At 48.8% G+C, this 19741-nt stretch overlaps 1 protein-coding gene across 4 annotated transcripts in view; it reads right to left on the minus strand.

Annotated features, from left to right (window-relative positions):
• Nucleotides 1-19741, minus strand: part of LOC137377254 (probetacellulin-like) — a 106337-nt gene that overhangs the window by 26570 nt on the left and 60026 nt on the right. For 3 of the 4 annotated variants that reach the window (XM_068046807.1, XM_068046800.1, XM_068046815.1), the window contains one exon: nt 10209-10310. In XM_068046807.1, coding sequence (XP_067902908.1) covers nt 10209-10310 — 102 coding nt within the window. Of the gene's footprint in view, nt 1-10208; nt 10311-18764; nt 19091-19741 lie in introns of those variants that run through there. The other variant, XM_068046804.1, reaches the window with a different exon arrangement.

Below are 19741 nucleotides of genomic sequence, written 5' to 3' on the forward strand. Positions count from 1 at the left end.
CATTTCAAAAGTACTTAATTGAAAAGAGACCATAAACAATACATATAGTATTTCAGTCAGAAGATTCAAATTCTGCTCCAGAGACTTGAGCAGAAAAATCAAGGCTGACACTTCAGTGCAGTACAGAAGGAGTGCTATACGGTCAGAGGTGCTAACTTTCAGATGAAATGTTAAACTGAGGTGCCATCTGTCCTTTCAGGTGAACCTATTAGATCCCATGGTATTATTTTGAAGAAGAGCAGGGGGGTTCTTCATGGTGTTTTGGCGAATATGTAATCACTCAACAAACATCACTAAAACAAATTAGTTGGTCAGTATGTTTATGGGAAATTGCTGTGTGTAAACCAGATGCCATATTTGCTATGTTACAACAGTGACTAATTTCAAAAGTACTTCATTGAAAAGAGACTGTACACACACATAACATGAATGAGAAGTTAAATAATGTCATTGCTTATTTTGTTGGAGACGTAACACTACATAGATAAGTCTCAGCTATCATCTATGAAAATCTATGACTGGACGGTTTCCTCAACAGGCCAGTACCACTCTAGCAACCAGTCTTGTATAAACACAATTTTTATGGACTGCCATCAAATCATAAAAGACTTATGATGTTTGAAAACATCTTTGCATTCAGGCTACAACTCCCATTTGTAACCAACAAACTGCAATCTCATTCTAACTGCCCTCCTTAACTGAAATGTTAAGGGAATATCTATAGATTTATTAATAGAGACATAGAATACAAAAGCAAGGCAGTTACATGAAATTGGTTTGGCCCCAGCTGGAGTATTATATCAAATTCTGGATAACACACTTTAGGATGGATGTCAAGGCCTTGGAGAGGGTGCAGAGGAGATTTATTCGAATTGTTCCAGGGATGAGAGACTCCAGTTATGTGCAGAGACTGGTGAAGCTGGATTGTTCTCCTTAGAGCAGAGAAGGTTGAGGGGAGATTTAATAGAGGTGTTCAAAATCACAAAGGGTTTCGATTCAAGTAGATATAGAGAGAGACCATTTCCACTGGCAGGAGGGTCAGTAACCAGAGGACACAGATTTAAGATAATTGGCAAAATAGTCAGAGGGGAGATGATGAGGTTCTTTGTTTTAAACAGTGAGTTGTGATATGGCAGGCACTGCCTGAAAGGGCAGTGGAAGCAGATTTAATAGTAATTTTCTCAAGAAAATTGGATAAGTACTTGAAAATTTAAAAAAAAAATTAAAGGGCTATGGGGAAAGAGCAGGAGAGTGGGACTAATTGGATAACTCTTTCAAAGAGCCAGCACAGGCAGGTTGGGCTAAATGGCCTTCTCTATGCTGTCTTGTTCTAAGATTTCAGACTCAAATTCATGGTACAAGAAAGACGCCAGCTTAAATCTTTCACTGTTCAGGAACTCAACAGCATGAACACACACTGTGAAGACCTGTGGCATAAACATACATTCGTGCAACAGTGCACGGACTGGTTTCAAAACAAAAATACACATATCGCACATGCCTGTTATATAATGCAAAGGTTTGAAAATTCAACCCTCTCCATATTTACATTTTTTTTTTAAGCAAAGTAAATGCCTATTTATAACTGCTATGCCTTTTCCCCATCACCAGCACCAGGGAGACTGAATCTCTTACCACATCAGCACAAAGCTCTGCCTTTTCTCAATAATAAACCCTGTCAAACATACAATAGCCGATTCTATTACTGAAGAGATTCAATTTTGTGCTGAGTAAGTCTAAGCACAGACATAAGATGAATCGCTGAGAAGTGTTTATCATTAAACTAATCAAACAGTTCACTTGTCAGTAACATTGACAGTGAACCTATTGTTCATGTTGAATTAAATCTCAACTATGCACTTAGCATCTAAACTAAGTGGTGAGAAAAATTGATAGGACATGACTTGTTTTGACTGTCCATAAATGTTAGCCACAACTCTATGGGTTGCACTCCCACCTGAGTCAGAAACTTCTGGGTTCAAGTCTCACTCCAGAAAATTGAACACAAAATGCGGGCTGACACTCCCAGTGCAGTACTGAGGGTGCGCCGCACTGTCGGAGGGTCAGCGCTGAGGGGGCGCCGCACTGTCGGAGGGTCAGCGCTGAGGGGGCGCCGCACTGTCGGAGGGTCAGCGCTGAGAGGGCGCCGCACTGTCGGAGGGTCAGCGCTGAGAGGGCGCCGCACTGTCGGAGGGTCAGCGCTGAGAGGGCGCCGCACTGTCGGAGGGTCAGCGCTGAGAGGGCGCCGCACTGTCGGAGGGTCAGCGCTGAGAGGGCGCCGCACTGTCGGAGGGTCAGCGCTGAGAGGGCGCCGCACTGTCGGAGGGTCAGCGCTGAGAGGGCGCCGCACTGTCGGAGGGTCAGCGCTGAGAGGGCGCCGCACTGTCGGAGGGTCAGCGCTGAGAGGGCGCCGCACTGTCGGAGGGTCAGCGCTGAGAGGGCGCCGCACTGTCGGAGGGTCAGCGCTGAGAGGGCGCCGCACTGTCGGAGGGTCAGCGCTGAGAGGGCGCCGCACTGTCGGAGGGTCAGCGCTGAGAGGGCGCCGCACTGTCGGAGGGTCAGCGCTGAGAGGGCGCCGCACTGTCGGAGGGTCAGCGCTGAGAGGGCGCCGCACTGTCGGAGGGTCAGCGCTGAGAGGGCGCCGCACTGTCGGAGGGTCAGCGCTGAGAGGGCGCCGCACTGTCGGAGGGTCAGCGCTGAGAGGGCGCCGCACTGTCGGAGGGTCAGCGCTGAGAGGGCGCCGCACTGTCGGAGGGTCAGCGCTGAGAGGGCGCCGCACTGTCGGAGGGTCAGCGCTGAGAGGGCGCCGCACTGTCGGAGGGTCAGCGCTGAGAGGGCGCCGCACTGTCGGAGGGTCAGCGCTGAGAGGGCGCCGCACTGTCGGAGGGTCAGCGCTGAGAGGGCGCCGCACTGTCGGAGGGTCAGCGCTGAGAGGGCGCCGCACTGTCGGAGGGTCAGCGCTGAGAGGGCGCCGCACTGTCGGAGGGTCAGCGCTGAGAGGGCGCCGCACTGTCGGAGGGTCAGCGCTGAGAGGGCGCCGCACTGTCGGAGGGTCAGCGCTGAGAGGGCGCCGCACTGTCGGAGGGTCAGCGCTGAGAGGGCGCCGCACTGTCGGAGGGTCAGCGCTGAGAGGGCGCCGCACTGTCGGAGGGTCAGCGCTGAGAGGGCGCCGCACTGTCGGAGGGTCAGCGCTGAGAGGGCGCCGCACTGTCGGAGGGTCAGCGCTGAGAGGGCGCCGCACTGTCGGAGGGTCAGCGCTGAGAGGGCGCCGCACTGTCGGAGGGTCAGCGCTGAGAGGGCGCCGCACTGTCGGAGGGTCAGCGCTGAGAGGGCGCCGCACTGTCGGAGGGTCAGCGCTGAGAGGGCGCCGCACTGTCGGAGGGTCAGCGCTGAGAGGGCGCCGCACTGTCGGAGGGTCAGCGCTGAGAGGGCGCCGCACTGTCGGAGGGTCAGCGCTGAGAGGGCGCCGCACTGTCGGAGGGTCAGCGCTGAGAGGGCGCCGCACTGTCGGAGGGTCAGCGCTGAGAGGGCGCCGCACTGTCGGAGGGTCAGCGCTGAGAGGGCGCCGCACTGTCGGAGGGTCAGCGCTGAGAGGGCGCCGCACTGTCGGAGGGTCAGCGCTGAGAGGGCGCCGCACTGTCGGAGGGTCAGCGCTGAGAGGGCGCCGCACTGTCGGAGGGTCAGCGCTGAGAGGGCGCCGCACTGTCGGAGGGTCAGCGCTGAGAGGGCGCCGCACTGTCGGAGGGTCAGCGCTGAGAGGGCGCCGCACTGTCGGAGGGTCAGCGCTGAGAGGGCGCCGCACTGTCGGAGGGTCAGCGCTGAGAGGGCGCCGCACTGTCGGAGGGTCAGCGCTGAGAGGGCGCCGCACTGTCGGAGGGTCAGCGCTGAGAGGGCGCCGCACTGTCGGAGGGTCAGCGCTGAGAGGGCGCCGCACTGTCGGAGGGTCAGCGCTGAGAGGGCGCCGCACTGTCGGAGGGTCAGCGCTGAGAGGGCGCCGCACTGTCGGAGGGTCAGCGCTGAGAGGGCGCCGCACTGTCGGAGGGTCAGCGCTGAGAGGGCGCCGCACTGTCGGAGGGTCAGCGCTGAGAGGGCGCCGCACTGTCGGAGGGTCAGCGCTGAGAGGGCGCCGCACTGTCGGAGGGTCAGCGCTGAGAGGGCGCCGCACTGTCGGAGGGTCAGCGCTGAGAGGGCGCCGCACTGTCGGAGGGTCAGCGCTGAGAGGGCGCCGCACTGTCGGAGGGTCAGCGCTGAGAGGGCGCCGCACTGTCGGAGGGTCAGCGCTGAGAGGGCGCCGCACTGTCGGAGGGTCAGCGCTGAGAGGGCGCCGCACTGTCGGAGGGTCAGCGCTGAGAGGGCGCCGCACTGTCGGAGGGTCAGCGCTGAGAGGGCGCCGCACTGTCGGAGGGTCAGCGCTGAGAGGGCGCCGCACTGTCGGAGGGTCAGCGCTGAGAGGGCGCCGCACTGTCGGAGGGTCAGCGCTGAGAGGGCGCCGCACTGTCGGAGGGTCAGCGCTGAGAGGGCGCCGCACTGTCGGAGGGTCAGCGCTGAGAGGGCGCCGCACTGTCGGAGGGTCAGCGCTGAGAGGGCGCCGCACTGTCGGAGGGTCAGCGCTGAGAGGGCGCCGCACTGTCGGAGGGTCAGCGCTGAGAGGGCGCCGCACTGTCGGAGGGTCAGCGCTGAGAGGGCGCCGCACTGTCGGAGGGTCAGCGCTGAGAGGGCGCCGCACTGTCGGAGGGTCAGCGCTGAGAGGGCGCCGCACTGTCGGAGGGTCAGCGCTGAGAGGGCGCCGCACTGTCGGAGGGTCAGCGCTGAGAGGGCGCCGCACTGTGATGTCAACACTCCTGTGCTCATCAGCAAATAGAAAGTCAGACAGAACACTTCATTGATTACTTGATTCATTCTTGTTTTTAAATAGCAGGATTAAATTTGCTAATTTGATAATTGTTTTGATAATTACCTATAGAAAACGACAGCTGGTAATATGATAGTCTAAGAATGCTTCCCATTAGTTATTGGAGTGATACAATGTTTGATCACTCAGTGATTAAAAATGTGCTAACGGAAGCTTCCAGTATGCCTCCCTCAAGTGAAGCCGCAGAGTATCGCTAGAAACTGCTATCCTAGTCCTCCAGGTGGTCTACACCATGTGAGAAATCTTGAGTAGTTTACTCAACAGCTAACATGCTGAATACAAAGGCTCGAGACAAATAATCCATGTGCTGTGAGGTTAGATGTAATTCTGGGATCAGTGCCTTTGGGTCATCAAGAACGGTTTAGAAAATAAGTAGATTAAAAACTTTGGGAATCCTAGCTCTGGAAAATAAAATTATTTTGCTCTATCTATAATGTGCGTAAAGATCTATTTACTCAGGTACTGATGTTACACCTCACTTCACTGCAGCATTATAGAAGAAACTCCACAATGATGAATCTATGAACGCCACCCATGAGGAATAGTCGATGTTCAGTGTTATAACTATTGGGCGTTAATCTTCATCTTTCCTTCCTAAAACCATTCATTAAAATTAAAGGATACTGTAAATCACCCATAAATGATCACTTAAACATGCTATGATTGTTATGTCATAAATATTAATCCTTTAGCATGATTATTTTATCCTTCATCTTCCCTGACCCAAGACACTAGCAAAAAAACAGAAACTCTCAAGAGAGAATAATGCTGCTCCACAAACTCTATCCGTCAAAGTAAAATAAACAACGAGGAAACCCAAATCTAGTCCAGACTAATGGGTCGCTCTCACCTCGGAGTCAGGAGGTTTTAGATTTAGATTTTAGATTTAGAGATACAGCACTGAAACAGGCCATTCGGCCCACCGAGTCTGTGCCGACCATTAACCACCCATTTATACTAATCCTGCACTAATCCCATATTCCTACCACATCCCCACCTGTCCCTATGTTTCCCTACCACCTACCTATACGAGTGGCAATTTATAATGGCCAATTTACCTATCAACCTGCAAGTCTTTTGGCTGTGGGAGGAAACCGGAGCACCCGGAGGAAACCCACGCAGACACAGGGAGAACTTGCAAACTCCACACAGGCAGTACCCAGAATTGAACCCGGGTCCCTGGAGCTGTGAGGGAGCTGCGCCACTGTGCCGCCCCTTATGGGTGAAATTCCCACTCCAGATACTTGAGTGTAAAAGCTAGGTTGACACTCCCACTCCAGGGAGTGCTGCATTGTCAGAGATGAGATATTAAACTGAGGCCCCTGTCTGCCCTCTCAATAGACTTGAAAATCCCATGGCATGATTTTGAAGAGGAGTAGGGGAGTCCTTCCTGGTGTCCTGGGTCAATATTTATCCCTCAACACAACAGACATTATCATCGTCTTTTACCTTGCACCATCATCCCTTTTGTCATTTAATCTCTCCTGCCGTCCACCCTATCACAGACCTTCCCTTTTGTTCTTTCCTCCCCTCGCCTCTGTACTTGCCTAAAACTTGTAACTTTCAACCTTTTTCCAGTTCTGATGAAAGGTCATCGACCTGGATAGAAAAGTTGTCTATGCGTTGTCAACACAAATTAATTTCCAACCCATTTGTGGATTTCATCTCAAACAATGTGTTGCTACTAAGAAAGTTTTAAACAAATAAGCATCATCAGAATGCAGCCTAACTGTACAGTTCTGGGTTATCCCTAGGCTGTTACAGGCTACAGACACATTGGTCCCGATTTTAACCCAGCCCCAGCCCAGCAGGAAAGGTGAGTGGGGGAGGTTAAAGTTTTTAAATTCTGCCCACACCCCTCCCTGGCTCCAACTCCATCCCCTTCCCAGCTATTTAACGCAAGAAATTGAAGTTGGAGTCGGCCATTTGGTCCTTCGAGCTTGCTCCGCCATTCAATAAGATCGGTTGATATTCTGCCTCAACTCCACCTTCCCACATTATCCCCATATCCCTCAATTCACTTCGTACCCAAAAATCTATCGACCCTTGTACTGAATATAAATGAATGAGCATCCACAGCTATCTGGGGTAGAGAATTCTAAAAATTCACAACCCTTGGAGTGAAAAAATTTCTCATCTCAATCCTATATGGCCGATCCCTTTTCCTGGGACCGTGACCCTGTGTTCCCAGGCAAGGAAAACAATTTCTCAGCATCTACCCGATCAAGCTCCTTAAGAATTTTATATGTTTCAATGAGATCATCTGTCGTTCTTCTAAACTCCAGGGGATTTAGGCCTAGTCTATTCAATATCCCCTCACAGGACGATTCCCTCATCCCAGGAACCAGTCTGGTCTACTTCAGATCAGCTCACCGATGAAGCTCCTGCGAAAGGCAGACAGGGATTTACTGAACATTTGAAAGGCACAATCTGATGACAGTACAATTAACTGACCATCGGAGGGAGTCCCACGTTGCCTGGCAACAGATTTCAGGCAGAAGGCCCTGAATGAGTGTTAAAGATCGGCTTCTTTTAGAACTTCTTATAGGCCTCAAGGAGCAGGAATGTTCCCTCACCTCAGGCCCCTTAAGAATTGTTAGGTCTCCTCCAATCCTCCCTCCACTGACTGCCGGGGACATCCATAAGGGGCCCTAGCCTATGGCCTCCTGCTGCTAAGCTCCTACTCACGCCTACTAGCCAGGCAGTCAATCTGGCCAGGTGTCCGAGGGGTGGGGTCAGAAAAAAAAAGTTAAAATTCAGCAGGTCCTCCATGTCCTGGCCTTGTTGGGTTTCCTCACTTGCTACTAAGCTTTATCACCAATACAAAAGAGCCCCATTTCTCTGGAGTGGAATGTTAAAAAAGATTAAATAAACTTTTTTTTTTAAAACCAGCATCATCCCTCTAGTGGGCCCCTAAAGTAAACTTGTCCTCGTTCACCTGGAGATATCACCACAGCAAAAGAAAATGATCAATCTGCTGTACTTGTCCTAAAAGCCCCCTGCGAAACAGGGAACAGGTTGGAGGTGGGTGGGAGGGTTTAGAAGCAGTCGGCTTACTTTGTACACAGTGAAAGTCACTCGCAAGGCAGCAGCAAGGCTGTTGAAAATTAATTAAAATTGTAAAACATTAATAGGAGCCTCGGCGTGACTACAAAGTAATAATCTGACAGAAGAGTTCAAATAACATTGTAAAACACAAGAACAAAGCTTTCAGTGCACTTTGGAGTCTATATTTGGCATGCAAACAATAAAGTGATGACTACAATTATAAAACTATTCTGAGCATGTATGCTATTTTAAAATGTGTTGACAGTACCAAATAATAAAGGGATGAGGGGTTAAAGAGTATTCAGGGCAGTTAAACAGGTGGAATAAGGAAAAGTCGGGAAGGATTTTCTAATCATACAATTTTATAGCACAATGAAGTCCATTCAGCCCCATCGTACCTGTGCTGACCCTCTGAAAGAGCCAGCCATCTAGTGTGAGTTGAGGTAAGGTGGGAGGAAGCTCCCATGGAGCATGAACACCAGCATGCATCTATTGGGCCGAATGGCCTGCTTTATTATAGTATTACAAATTATTTATAGCACAACAGTAAAATCAAAATGAACCAGTTTTAAACAGGGCTATAATTTGAAAAAATATATCCTGGTGAGTGGTGGCTGTGTGAAACGGACACTCAGCAAAAGTAGCGGAGTTTGAGTTAGTTCAATTCTTCAAAAAAGAGTTGGATGAATATCCGATTTAGAATCGGGTGATGTTTATATGATTGGAAATGGAGGTAAATGGCGAGGTACAGACTAGGATAATCAAATACTCTATGGAATTTCCCAAATCCGAGACCTCTACCACCCAGAAGGACAAGGGCAGCAGATGTGTGGGAACACCACCACCTGCAAGTTCCCCTCCAAGCCACACACCATCCTGACTTGGAACTATATCGCCGTTCCTTCACTGTCGTTGGGTCAAAATCCTGGAACTCCCTCCCTAACAGCACTGTGGGTGTACCTACACCCCACACGGTTCAAGAAGGCAGCATTATCAAACTAAAAGGTGTGAGCAGGAGATTCTAATTATTGCACCCGAGTCCAGGCATGAAAATGATTAACAATTTTTTTTTGTATCAATAGTAACTGCACCCACCAGGTTAACTGCACCCAGGCTAAGTACAGCACAGCTTGAGACAGTCCTGCAGCCTCACAGTCACTCCAAATTTGCATTAGAAAAGATCTGCATTTAAATAGCACCTTTCACAACCTCAGGTCACCCGAAAGCGGTACGACTCAGAATGTACGAACAGGAGGAGGCCATTCAGTCCCTCAGGCCTGTTCCACCATCCAATTAGATCGTGGTTGATCTGAATCTTAACTCCATTTACCTGCCTTGTTTCTGTAACCCTTAAAATCCTTATCTAACAAAACTCTATCAAATTCAGCTTTGAAAGTTTCAGTTGACCTCCAACCTCAATAGCTTTTTGGGGAAGAGTGTTCCAGATTTCCACGAACCTTTATGTGAAGAAGTGTTTTTTTACATTCGTTCATGGGATGTGGGCGTCGCTGGCCAGGCCAGCATTTATTGCCCATCCCTAATTGCCCTTGAGAAGGTGGTGGTGAGCTGCCTTCTTGAACCGCTGCAGGCCATGTGGGGTAGGTACATCCACAGTGCTGTTAAGAAGGGAGTTCTGTCCGGTTTCATTCCTTTTTATTGACTTCATAGCGGTTAGATACAACTGAGTGGCTTGCTAGGCCATTTCAGAGGGCATTTAAGAGTTAACCACATTGCAGTGGGTCTGGAGTCACATGTAGGCCAGACCAGGTAAGGACAGCAGATTTCCTTCCCTAAAGGACATTAGTGAACCAGATGGGTTTTTACAACAATCGACAATGTTTTCATGATCACCACTAGATAGCTTCTTAATTCCAGATTTATTAATTGAATTCAAATTCCACCTTCTGATGTGGTGGGATTTGAACCCATGTCCCCAGAGGAATACCCCGGGTCTCTGGGTTGCTAGTCCAGTGACAATACCACTACGCCACCGCCTCCCCTGACATCGCCCCTTCTCCATCTAGCTTTTCATTTCGGGTTCTGCCCCCTTGTTCTGGACTTCTCCTCTCCCCCCCTCCCCCACCATCAGAGGAAATAGTTTCTCTCTAAATACCCTATCAAATCCTTTAGTCAACTTCAACAACTTGATCAGATCACTCCTTAATTTTCTATATTGAGCGATATAGGAATATAATCAAGGCTTTATAAAAGCTGTCCACATAACACACTGCAGACTCTGATTTCGTACCTGTGCAGTTGATTTGCTCTCCTTGTGGACATAAATATTTCTCTGCTTCCATTGTATGGGTAGAATTCACATCAGCAGCTGCATGATTACACCAGGCAAAACCTAAGGAAGTAAAAATAGTTTTAGTTTCCAGCTAGAAACAAATATGCTGTTTCAGCTAAAATAAGATGGAATATCCAGCTCAGAAACAGACTAGTGTTTCAGCTCCACACGAGCTTTTGGTCATCTAACCCAATATCTCCTTATGTGATTCGGTGCCATACTTTATTTATAACGCTCCTGTGAAGTGCTTTGGGACATTTTATTACATTAAAGATGCTATGCAAATACAGATTGTTGTTGTTCTCAAGGACCAGTACAACAATTCCCAAACTCAACGGGGTTACAATGTTCACTTATTTTGCTTGTCGTTTATAATTTATTTCTTACTTCTCCTTTCTGCCTCTTAATCCTTTCTTTCCCTCTCTTTCTGTCTCTAATTCACCCCCTTTCCTTCTCCATCTTTCTCTGTTTCTTTCTCCACCCTTTTCTTTCATTGGTCAAGAGGACAGACCATTGGCCACAAGGCTCACGAGGTTCCAGATGCATTACTGTGTCATTACCACATCATCATTTGAACCATTTGCACCCATGCCAATACTGAACATAAAAGTCCAATTAAACTCGCTGGTCCACTAGAACAGAACTTTTATCTCCCCCCAGAGTACTTCTAGGAAATCACATCCAGATTATAGACTTTGCCCCTGTCCACTTGGTTTAAGATTAAGGGGTGATCTAATCGAGGTGTTTAAGATGATTAAAGGAGTTGATAGTTTCTATCTACCCTATTTCCTCTGATGGGAGGAGTCCAGAACAAGGGTGCAGAACCTTAAAATTACAGTCAGGCCATTCAGGAGTGATGTCAGGTAGCATATCTTCACACAAAGGGGAGTGGAAATCTGGAACATTCTCCCTCAAAAAACTGTTGAGTCTGGGGGTCAATTGAAAATTTCAAAACTGAAATTGATTGATACCCTGACCCAACAAAAATCTAAGGTCACAAAACCAAATGAGTTAGATGGAGTTAAGATACAGACCAGCCATGATCTCATTAATTGGTGGAACAGGCTCCCTCCTGTTCCTATATTGCTATGCCACTTCCTCAAAAATGTCAAGGCATCAGGTCTGCTGAGATCTATCATTAAATTTACTTTATAATTATTTGCATTATTGATGCTGAACTGGTGGGTTTACGTTTGCTTGGGTCTGTGTAGTGTCATGCTCTGTGTAATTGTGTGTACGTTAACCCGTTTTGAACCTTGTCATATTCTTTTACTTCATAATGATCAACAATGTCTCATAAATCACATGCCTTGTCTCTCTTAGTACTCAGAGATAAATAAAACAACTTGCATCTTTAACATAGTAAAATGTCCCAAGCGCATCGTGGGAGAGCAATCAGTAACTACCTGTTTGTAAATTAGGGCCCAGACAGCTGAAGGCACAGCCGCCAAAGGTGGAGCGATTAAAATCGGGGATGCTTAAGAGACCAGAACTGGAGCAGCGCAGAGATCACACAGTGTTGTAGGGCTCAAGGAGGTAACAGAGGTGTGAAGGAGCAAGGCTATGGAGGGATTTGAAATCAACAATGAGAATTTTAAAATTGAGGCTTAACCGGGAGCCAATGTTGGTCAGCGGGCTCTAGAGGGTAACAGGTGAATGGGAGTTGGTGGAAGTTAGGAACACGGATAGCAGAGTTTTGGTTGAGTTCAAGTTTATCTCAAATACCAGGAAACCCTGTGAATGCATTTGTTCTAGGACTTCAAGCTCATTTATGTCAAAGTCATAAATTTAACTTGGATCATCACTCAATACGAAGGGCACATTGTTCCAGTCTTCCTTAATGAATATTCCTCTGTGTCCTGCCAACAAAACTCTTTAAAAGAGAAGTCTCAGTATACATTTAAAATAATCTTTCATTGAAAAACAAACTTCAACCTTAAACATTGACTGTAAATTTTCAATGGATATTAGGCAAACGATACAAGTTACAATTGTTAAAACTAATTCACAAAGACGTTGTTCTTGTTTGCAAAGCTGATCAGATGAAATGACGCAGTCAGATTCCAGAGGGTGATTCAGTTGCCAAGTGCTGTACCCTATTAAACAGAAGGTCTCCAGTTCAACTGGGTTTGGCACCTCAGCCAAGCCTGCAAGGCATCACAATTAGACTGCATCGGAGTTTAGAGGAGGAAGAAATTCAGTTGGGACTTGTTCTAAAAGAGCCCAAGACAACAAGGGTGGCTACTGACTGGCCTTCGAAAGGAGCAAGCCACTCCTTTATCTCATACTGCTGTAAAGAATAACAAGAATAAGTTGATGCATTTATGGTAAAGTTAGATAAGTACGTGAGGGAGAAAACAATAGAATATTACACAGATAGTTAAATGAACGAAGCTGGGAGGAGGCTTGTGTGGAGTATAAATGGATGATGGCTGGGCTGAATGGCCTGACTTGGACACGATAAAGGCACACACAGCCCGGTTGGCCCTGCACAGTCCTCTGTTTTTACATCACGTCCCGAAGTTGAAATAGCTGTCTGACAGACTATTCATGCAATGGCTTGACTTACCAATGCGTAGAATGAGACCTACCACCCAACATCGAAACTCCTTCATCACCATCCCTGGGTATGTACAGCCCCACACGAGAGGTGGTGGCACAGTGATATACAGTCGCAAGGGAGTGGCCCTGGGAGTCCACAGCATTTACTCCAGACTCCATGACGTCTCATGGTATCAGGTCAAACATGGGCCAGGAAACCTCCTGATTACCACCTACTGCCCTCCCTCTGCTGATGAATCAATATTCCTTCATATTAAACACCACTTGGAAGAAGCACTGAGGGTAGCAAGGGCACAGAATGTACTCTGGGTGGGGGACTTCAATATCTATCAGCAATAGTGGCTCGGTACCATTACTACTGACCGAAGTGGCCAAGTCCTGAAGCACATAGCTGCTAGACTGGGCCTGCAGCAGGTGGTGAGAAAACTAACAGAAGAAATTGCAGCAGCAGTGGACCATTCGGCCCATCGAGCCTGCTCTGCCATTCAACAAGTTCATAGCTGATCTTGGGCTTCAACTCCAATTTCCCACCCACTCGCCATATCCTTTGATTCCCTGAGACACCAAACATCTGTCCAAACATCACCACCTGCAAGTTCCCCTCCAAGCCACACACCATCCTGACTTGGAACTATATCGCCGTTCCCTCACTGTTGCCGGGTCAAAATCCTGAAACTCCCTTCCTAACAGCACTGTGGGAGTACCAACACCCCAAGGTGTGGCAGTTCAAGAAGACAGCTCACCACCACCTTCTCAAGGGCAATTGGAATGCGTAATAAATGCGGGTGTAGCCAGTGACATCCACATCCCATGAACGAATAAAAAAGAAATCCCAGCCTTAAATGTATTTAACAATGGTGCATCCAAAACCTTCTGGGGTGGGGAATTCCAAAGCTTCACAATGCTTTGAGTGAAGTAATTTCCCATCTCGGTCCTAAATGATTGGCCCCTATCCTGAGACTGCGTCACCTGTTTTAGATTCCCCGACCAGTGAAACAATCTCTGAGTGTCTACCCTATCCAGCCCTTCACAATCTTATATGTTTCAAGTAGATCACTTCTCATTCTTCTAAACGCCAGAGGACAAAGAGGAAAAACCTACTCGACCCCATCCTCACCAAGCTATACGTCACAGATGCATCTGTCCATGATAATGCAGGTAGTAGTAACCATCACATTATCCTTGTGGAGGCAAAGTCCTGTCTTCACAGTGAAGACACCCTCCATCATGTGTGGCACTACCGTGTGCTAAATGAGATAGATGCTAAACAGATCTATCTGCTCAAAACTGGGCATCCATGAGGCATTAGCAAGAGCATGCTGCATCCATGCAGCAGAACAGTATTCAACCATAATCTATAACCTCATGGCCCAGCATACCCCTCACGCAACAGGAGTGGAGCTATTATACAGGATAACACATGCTAAACAGCGGAAGCAGCTTGCTATAGACAAAGCCAAGTGTTCCCTAAACCAATAGATTGGGTTAAGGCTCTGCAGTTCTGCCTGATCCAGTTGTGAAACGTGGTGTACAATTAAACAACTAACTGGAGGAGCAGGAGGCACCATGAACATCCCATCCTTAATGATGGGGAAGCCCAGCACATCAATGCAAAAGACAAGGCTGCAATGTCTGAAACCATATTCAGCCAGAAGTGCTGAGTGGATGATCCATCTTGGCCTCTTCTTGAAGTCCCCGGCATCACTGATGCCAGTCTTCAGCCAATTCAATTAAGTCCATGTGATATCAAACAGCTGAAGGCACTGAATATAGCAAAGGCTATGGGTCCTGACAACATCCCGGCTGTAGTGCTGAAGGCTTGTGCTCCAGAACTCACCGCGCCCCTAGCCAAGCTGTTCTAGTACAGCTACAACACTGGCACCTACCAACAACGTGGAAAATTCACAGAAAGCAGCACAAATCCAATCTGGCCAATTACCGCCCCATCAATCTACTCTTAATCATCAGCAAAATGATGGAAGATGCCGTCGACAATGATATCAGGCGGCACTTGCTCAGCAATAACCTGCTCACCGATGCTCAGTTTGGTTTCCGCCAGGGCCACTCAGCTGCTGACCTCATTACAGCCTTGGTCCAAACATAGACCCAAAAAAACCCGCTGAATTTGACCGAGTCTGGCATCAAGGAGCCCTAGAAAAATTGGAGTCAATGGGAATCAAGGGGAAAACTCTCCGCTGGTTGGAGTCATACCTAGTGCAAAGGAAGATGGTTGTGGTTGTTGGAGGTCAATCATCTCAGTCCCAGAACATCACTGCAGGAGTTCCTCAGGGTAATTTCCTCGGCCCAACCATCTTCAGCTCCTTCATCAATGACCTTCCCTCCCTCACGAGGTCAGAAGTAGGGATTTTTGCTGATAATTGCAGTGTTCAATACCATTCACGACTCCTCAGATACTGAAGCAGTCCGTGCCTGCACGCAGCAAGACCAGGACAACATTCAGGCTTGTGTCGATAAGTGGCAAGTAACATTCGTGCCACACAAGTGGTCATACTAAAAAAAAGAGTTTAACCATCTCCTCTCGTCATTCAATGGGATTAGCATTGCTGAACTCCCCCACAAATCAACATCCTGGGGGTCACTATTGACCAGAAACTTAATTGGACCAGCCACATAAATACAGTGGCTACTCGAGCAGGTCAGAGGCTAGGTTTTCCCTCCTGACTCCTCAAAGCCTTACCACCACCTGAAAATCAGGAGCGTGTTGAAATACTCTCCACTTGCCCTAATGAGTGCAGCTCCAACAACACTCAGGAAGCTCAACACTATCTAGGGGCGGCACAGTGGTTAGCACCGCAGCCTCACAGCTCCAGCGACCGGGGTTCAATTCTGGGTACTGCCTGTGTGGAGTTTGCAAGTTCTCCCTGTGTCTGCGTGGGTTTCCTCCGGGTGCTCCGGTTTCCTCCCACAGCCAAAAGACTTGCAGGTTGATAGGTAAATTGGCCATTAGCAATTGCCCCTAGTATAGGTAGGTGGTAGGGGAATATAGGGACAGGTGAGGATGTGGTAGGAATATGGGATTAGTGTAGGATTAGTATAAATGGGTGGTTAATGGTCGGCACAGACTCGGTGGGCCGAAGGGCCTGTTTCAGTGCTGTATCTCTAAATCTAAAAAACCTATCTAGGACAAAGCAGCCCATTTGAGTGACACCTCATCCAATAGCCTAAATATCCACCAGTGGTGTACTGTGGATGTCGTCTATACTATCTACAAACTGCAGTGATTAAATTCAAATGAGTTGTCTTGAGTTTGTTAGTTCTCTTGAACTCCAGTTGTTTTCATTTTAAGTTTAAGAGCAGTAGAAATTTGGAACTCTCTCCCCCAGAGAAGCTGTTGAGGCTGGAAGTTAATTGAAAATTTCGAAAGCAAGAGTATCAAGGGTTATAGAACCAAGACAGTTGATCGAGTTGAGATACAGATCAGCCATTATCTAATTGAGTAGAGGAAGCTCGAGGGGCTGAATGGCTGCCACATGTTCCTCTGTACCTATATTAAATCCTGCCTGACCAACTTCCTTGACCTTTTGAAATGCAATTCAAAGCTGCCACTGAGAAACCCTAAAATGGTAGCGGCCTCAAACATCCAGAAGATTTTGATGAAGTTCTGCATGAAAGGCTGTTTGCTACACAAGTTTAAGATATTGCATACCTGCAATAGAGGCTTGCGTACACAATAGGCTGAAAGGAAGGATTGTCATGCTGGGGAAGTGTATGAAGTACAGTACTTAGGGACAGGAAATAGGGAAATTATTCTTAATGTTCATAAATAATCTGAATACAGAACGGAATGCAGTTGGTAAAAGTTCCAGTTGATGCTAAGCTATCAGTGGGCTCGTCATAGCACCACACAGCATAGAAAGGGGCCATTTGGCCCATCATGCTGGTGCCAGCTCTTTGAAAGAGCTATCCATTTAGCCCCACTGCTCTGCTCTTTCCCCACAGTCCTGCAAATGTTTTCATTTTCAGGAAAGTTACTATTGAATCAGTTTCCACCGCCCTTTCAGACAGCGGATTCCAGATCACAACAACTCACTGTGTAAAAAACTTGCTCATCTTCCCTCTAGTTCTTTTGCCAAAGACCTTGAATCTGGGTCCTCTGGTTACTGACTCCCCTGCCTCTGTCAAAACACCTAATCATATTGAACACCTCTAATAAATCTCCTCATAGCCATCTTGGCTCTAAGGAGAATACAATGGGTAAAACTATCACCTCCGAGGAAGGTGGTTGTGGGTTCGAGTCCTACTTCAGAGACTTGAGCAAAGAAATCTAGGCTTACACTCCAAAAGAGGAACTGAGGGCAGTGCCGCGCTGTCGGAGGGCCGGTGATGAGGGCAGTGCCGCGCTGTCGGAGGGCCGGTGATGAGGGCAGTGCCGCGCTGTCGGGGGGTCGGTGCCCAGGGCAGTGCCGCGCTGTCGGGGGGTCGGTGCCCAGGGCAGTGCCGCGCTGTCGGGGGGGGTCGGTGCCCAGGGCAGTGCCGCGCTGTCGGAGTCCGGTGAACCAAGGCAGTGCCACGCTGTCGGAGTCTGGTGAACCAGGGCGGTGCCGCGCTGTCGGAGGGTCGGTGCCCAGTGCCGCGCTGTCGGGGGGCCGGTGCCCAGTGCAGCGCTGTCGGAGGGTCGGTGCCCAGGGCAGTGCCGCGCTGTCGGGGGGCCGGTGCCCAGTGCCGTGCTGTCGGGGGGTCGGTGCCCAGGGCAGCTCTGTCGGGGGGTCGGTGCCCAGGGCAGTGCCGCGCTGTCGGGGGGCCGGTGCCCAGTGCCGCGCTGTCGGGGGGGGTCGGTGCCCAGGGCCGCGCTGTCGGGGGGGTCGGTGCCCAGGGCCGCGCTGTCGGGGGGGGTCGGTGCCCAGGGCCGCGCTGTCGGGGGGGTCGGTGCCCAGGGCCGCGCTGTCGGGGGGGTCGGTGCCCAGGGCCGCGCTGTCGGGGGGGTCGGTGCCCAGGGCCGCGCTGTCGGGGGGGTCGGTGCCCAGGGCAGCGCTGTCGGGGGGGTCGGTGCCCAGGGCAGCGCTGTCGGGGGGGTCGGTGCCCAGGGCCGCGCTGTCGGGGGGGTCGGTGCCCAGGGCCGCCCTGTCGGGGGGGTCGGTGCCCAGGGCAGCCCTGTCGGGGGGTCGGTGCCCAGGGCAGCCCTGTCGGGGGGTCGGTGCCTTTCGAATGAGACCTTAAACTGAGGCCCTGTCTGCTCTCCCAAATGGACGTAAAAAATCCCACATCACTATTCCAAAAAATAACAGCTGAGTTTTCCCTGATGTCCTGACCAATATTCTTATCTCAAGCAACATCAATAAAAACAGATTATTTGGTTTGCGACATTTTGCTGTATGTGTAAATTAGCGGCGGCTTTTCCTACATTAAACTTCAAAAATGACCTCATTGGCTGTAAAGCACTTTGGGATGTTCTGGTTCTCAACGAAGCAGTTTTTCAGACACAAATCTTTCTTCTATACTTTTCACAATCATGGCAAAGTATTCCAATGGACCAAAGCTTTCCTTCACAAATTGTTTTAAAATGTATAATCTAAAGTACTTTGTGAATAGGTTCGAAATGTGAAATATTAACTGCCAGTAACTGTACTAAGATAGTTTATTTAGTAGCCAGGTAGAGTGTCAATCCTACTTCCTAAACCCCGAGATGGGTCATGTCCAGTCCTGTTTGTAGCTGTCAGAATAGGGAGTATATGGCCCCGGGGGTTAGGATTACATTACCTACTACAACCAACCAACCAAACAATCACAGAAACAGGTGAAACAATTGGGCAACAGAACACTATGTCCTCTCCCACACAAATCTCCTTGAGAGCTAGCTGCAGAGAAACTACTCCTTAAAAATCAGCCAGTAATCCACTCTGGAAACCTTTCGGTGCTGAATTTAGCCAGTGCCTTTACAACTAGCGCAAAAGCAGCCTCCAGCCCCATTCTACATTCTTTAACCCCACTCACCTGTTACCAGCAGCAGTATCAGTCTGAAGTCCCACATGCCTTTCAGGTTTTGGCCCGGTCCAGTTTAATCAGCAGGAACAATGTGTTTCACCAACTCTGCACCTGCTCCTGTTACTGAGCTAAGGAGCAAAGCGATCTCTCTCTCTGTCTCTGTGTTTGTCTCTCTCTCTCTGTCTGCGCTTTCTTCCCGTCCGCTTTTACAAGGGAACTCGCCGCTGTTAATATTCTCCCTCGGGCTCCTTATCTCGGAAAATAAGAGACTTCTTCCATGTCTCTCTCCACCTCCACTCCATACAACTCCCAACCAAACAGGCAACTGACTGGGCGCATGCGTCATTCACTATTTTTTTTAAAGAGACAATACCTGTTGCAAAATGTTATCTCAGTTTTATATAAATAAAGGCTTCTCAGAGCAGTGCAAAGTGCTGCAAGTTGCAATTGCTGGCCATGTCTCAGAATAATGTTAAACAGATATCCATCAACCCCCACCCCAACGTTGTTAGGTTACTAACACTGTAACTAACACAAGCCTATGCGTTTAGTAAAAGCAAAACACTGCAGATGCTGGAAATCTGAAATAAAAACAGAAAGTGCTGGAAATACTCAGCAGGTCTGGCAGCATCTGTGGAGAGAGAAGCAGAGTTAATGTTTCAGGTCTGTGACCCTTCATCAAAACTCATGCTTTGAGACTGAGTGAGGTATTTGTACAGTACAAGTTTTCACCTGGAATACAAAACAGCGGAACTTAGCCAGACTGCAGCCTGGGCAAAACTAGCAGAAAACAAACTCGTCAAGAATTCCAAAGTAAAAATACCTGATAAAAGGTTGGCACTTCAGGCATACCTGTGATTATAAGGTGCTGACATGTGGAAACGGGTAGAGTACTTACAGAAACAAAAACAAGAAATACTGGAATCACTCAGCGGGTCTGGCAGCATCTGTGGAAAGAGAAGCAGAGTTAACGTTTCGGGTCAGTG

Source organism: Heterodontus francisci, chromosome 1, assembly GCF_036365525.1.
Source record: "Heterodontus francisci isolate sHetFra1 chromosome 1, sHetFra1.hap1, whole genome shotgun sequence".
NCBI lineage: Eukaryota > Metazoa > Chordata > Chondrichthyes > Heterodontiformes > Heterodontidae > Heterodontus > Heterodontus francisci.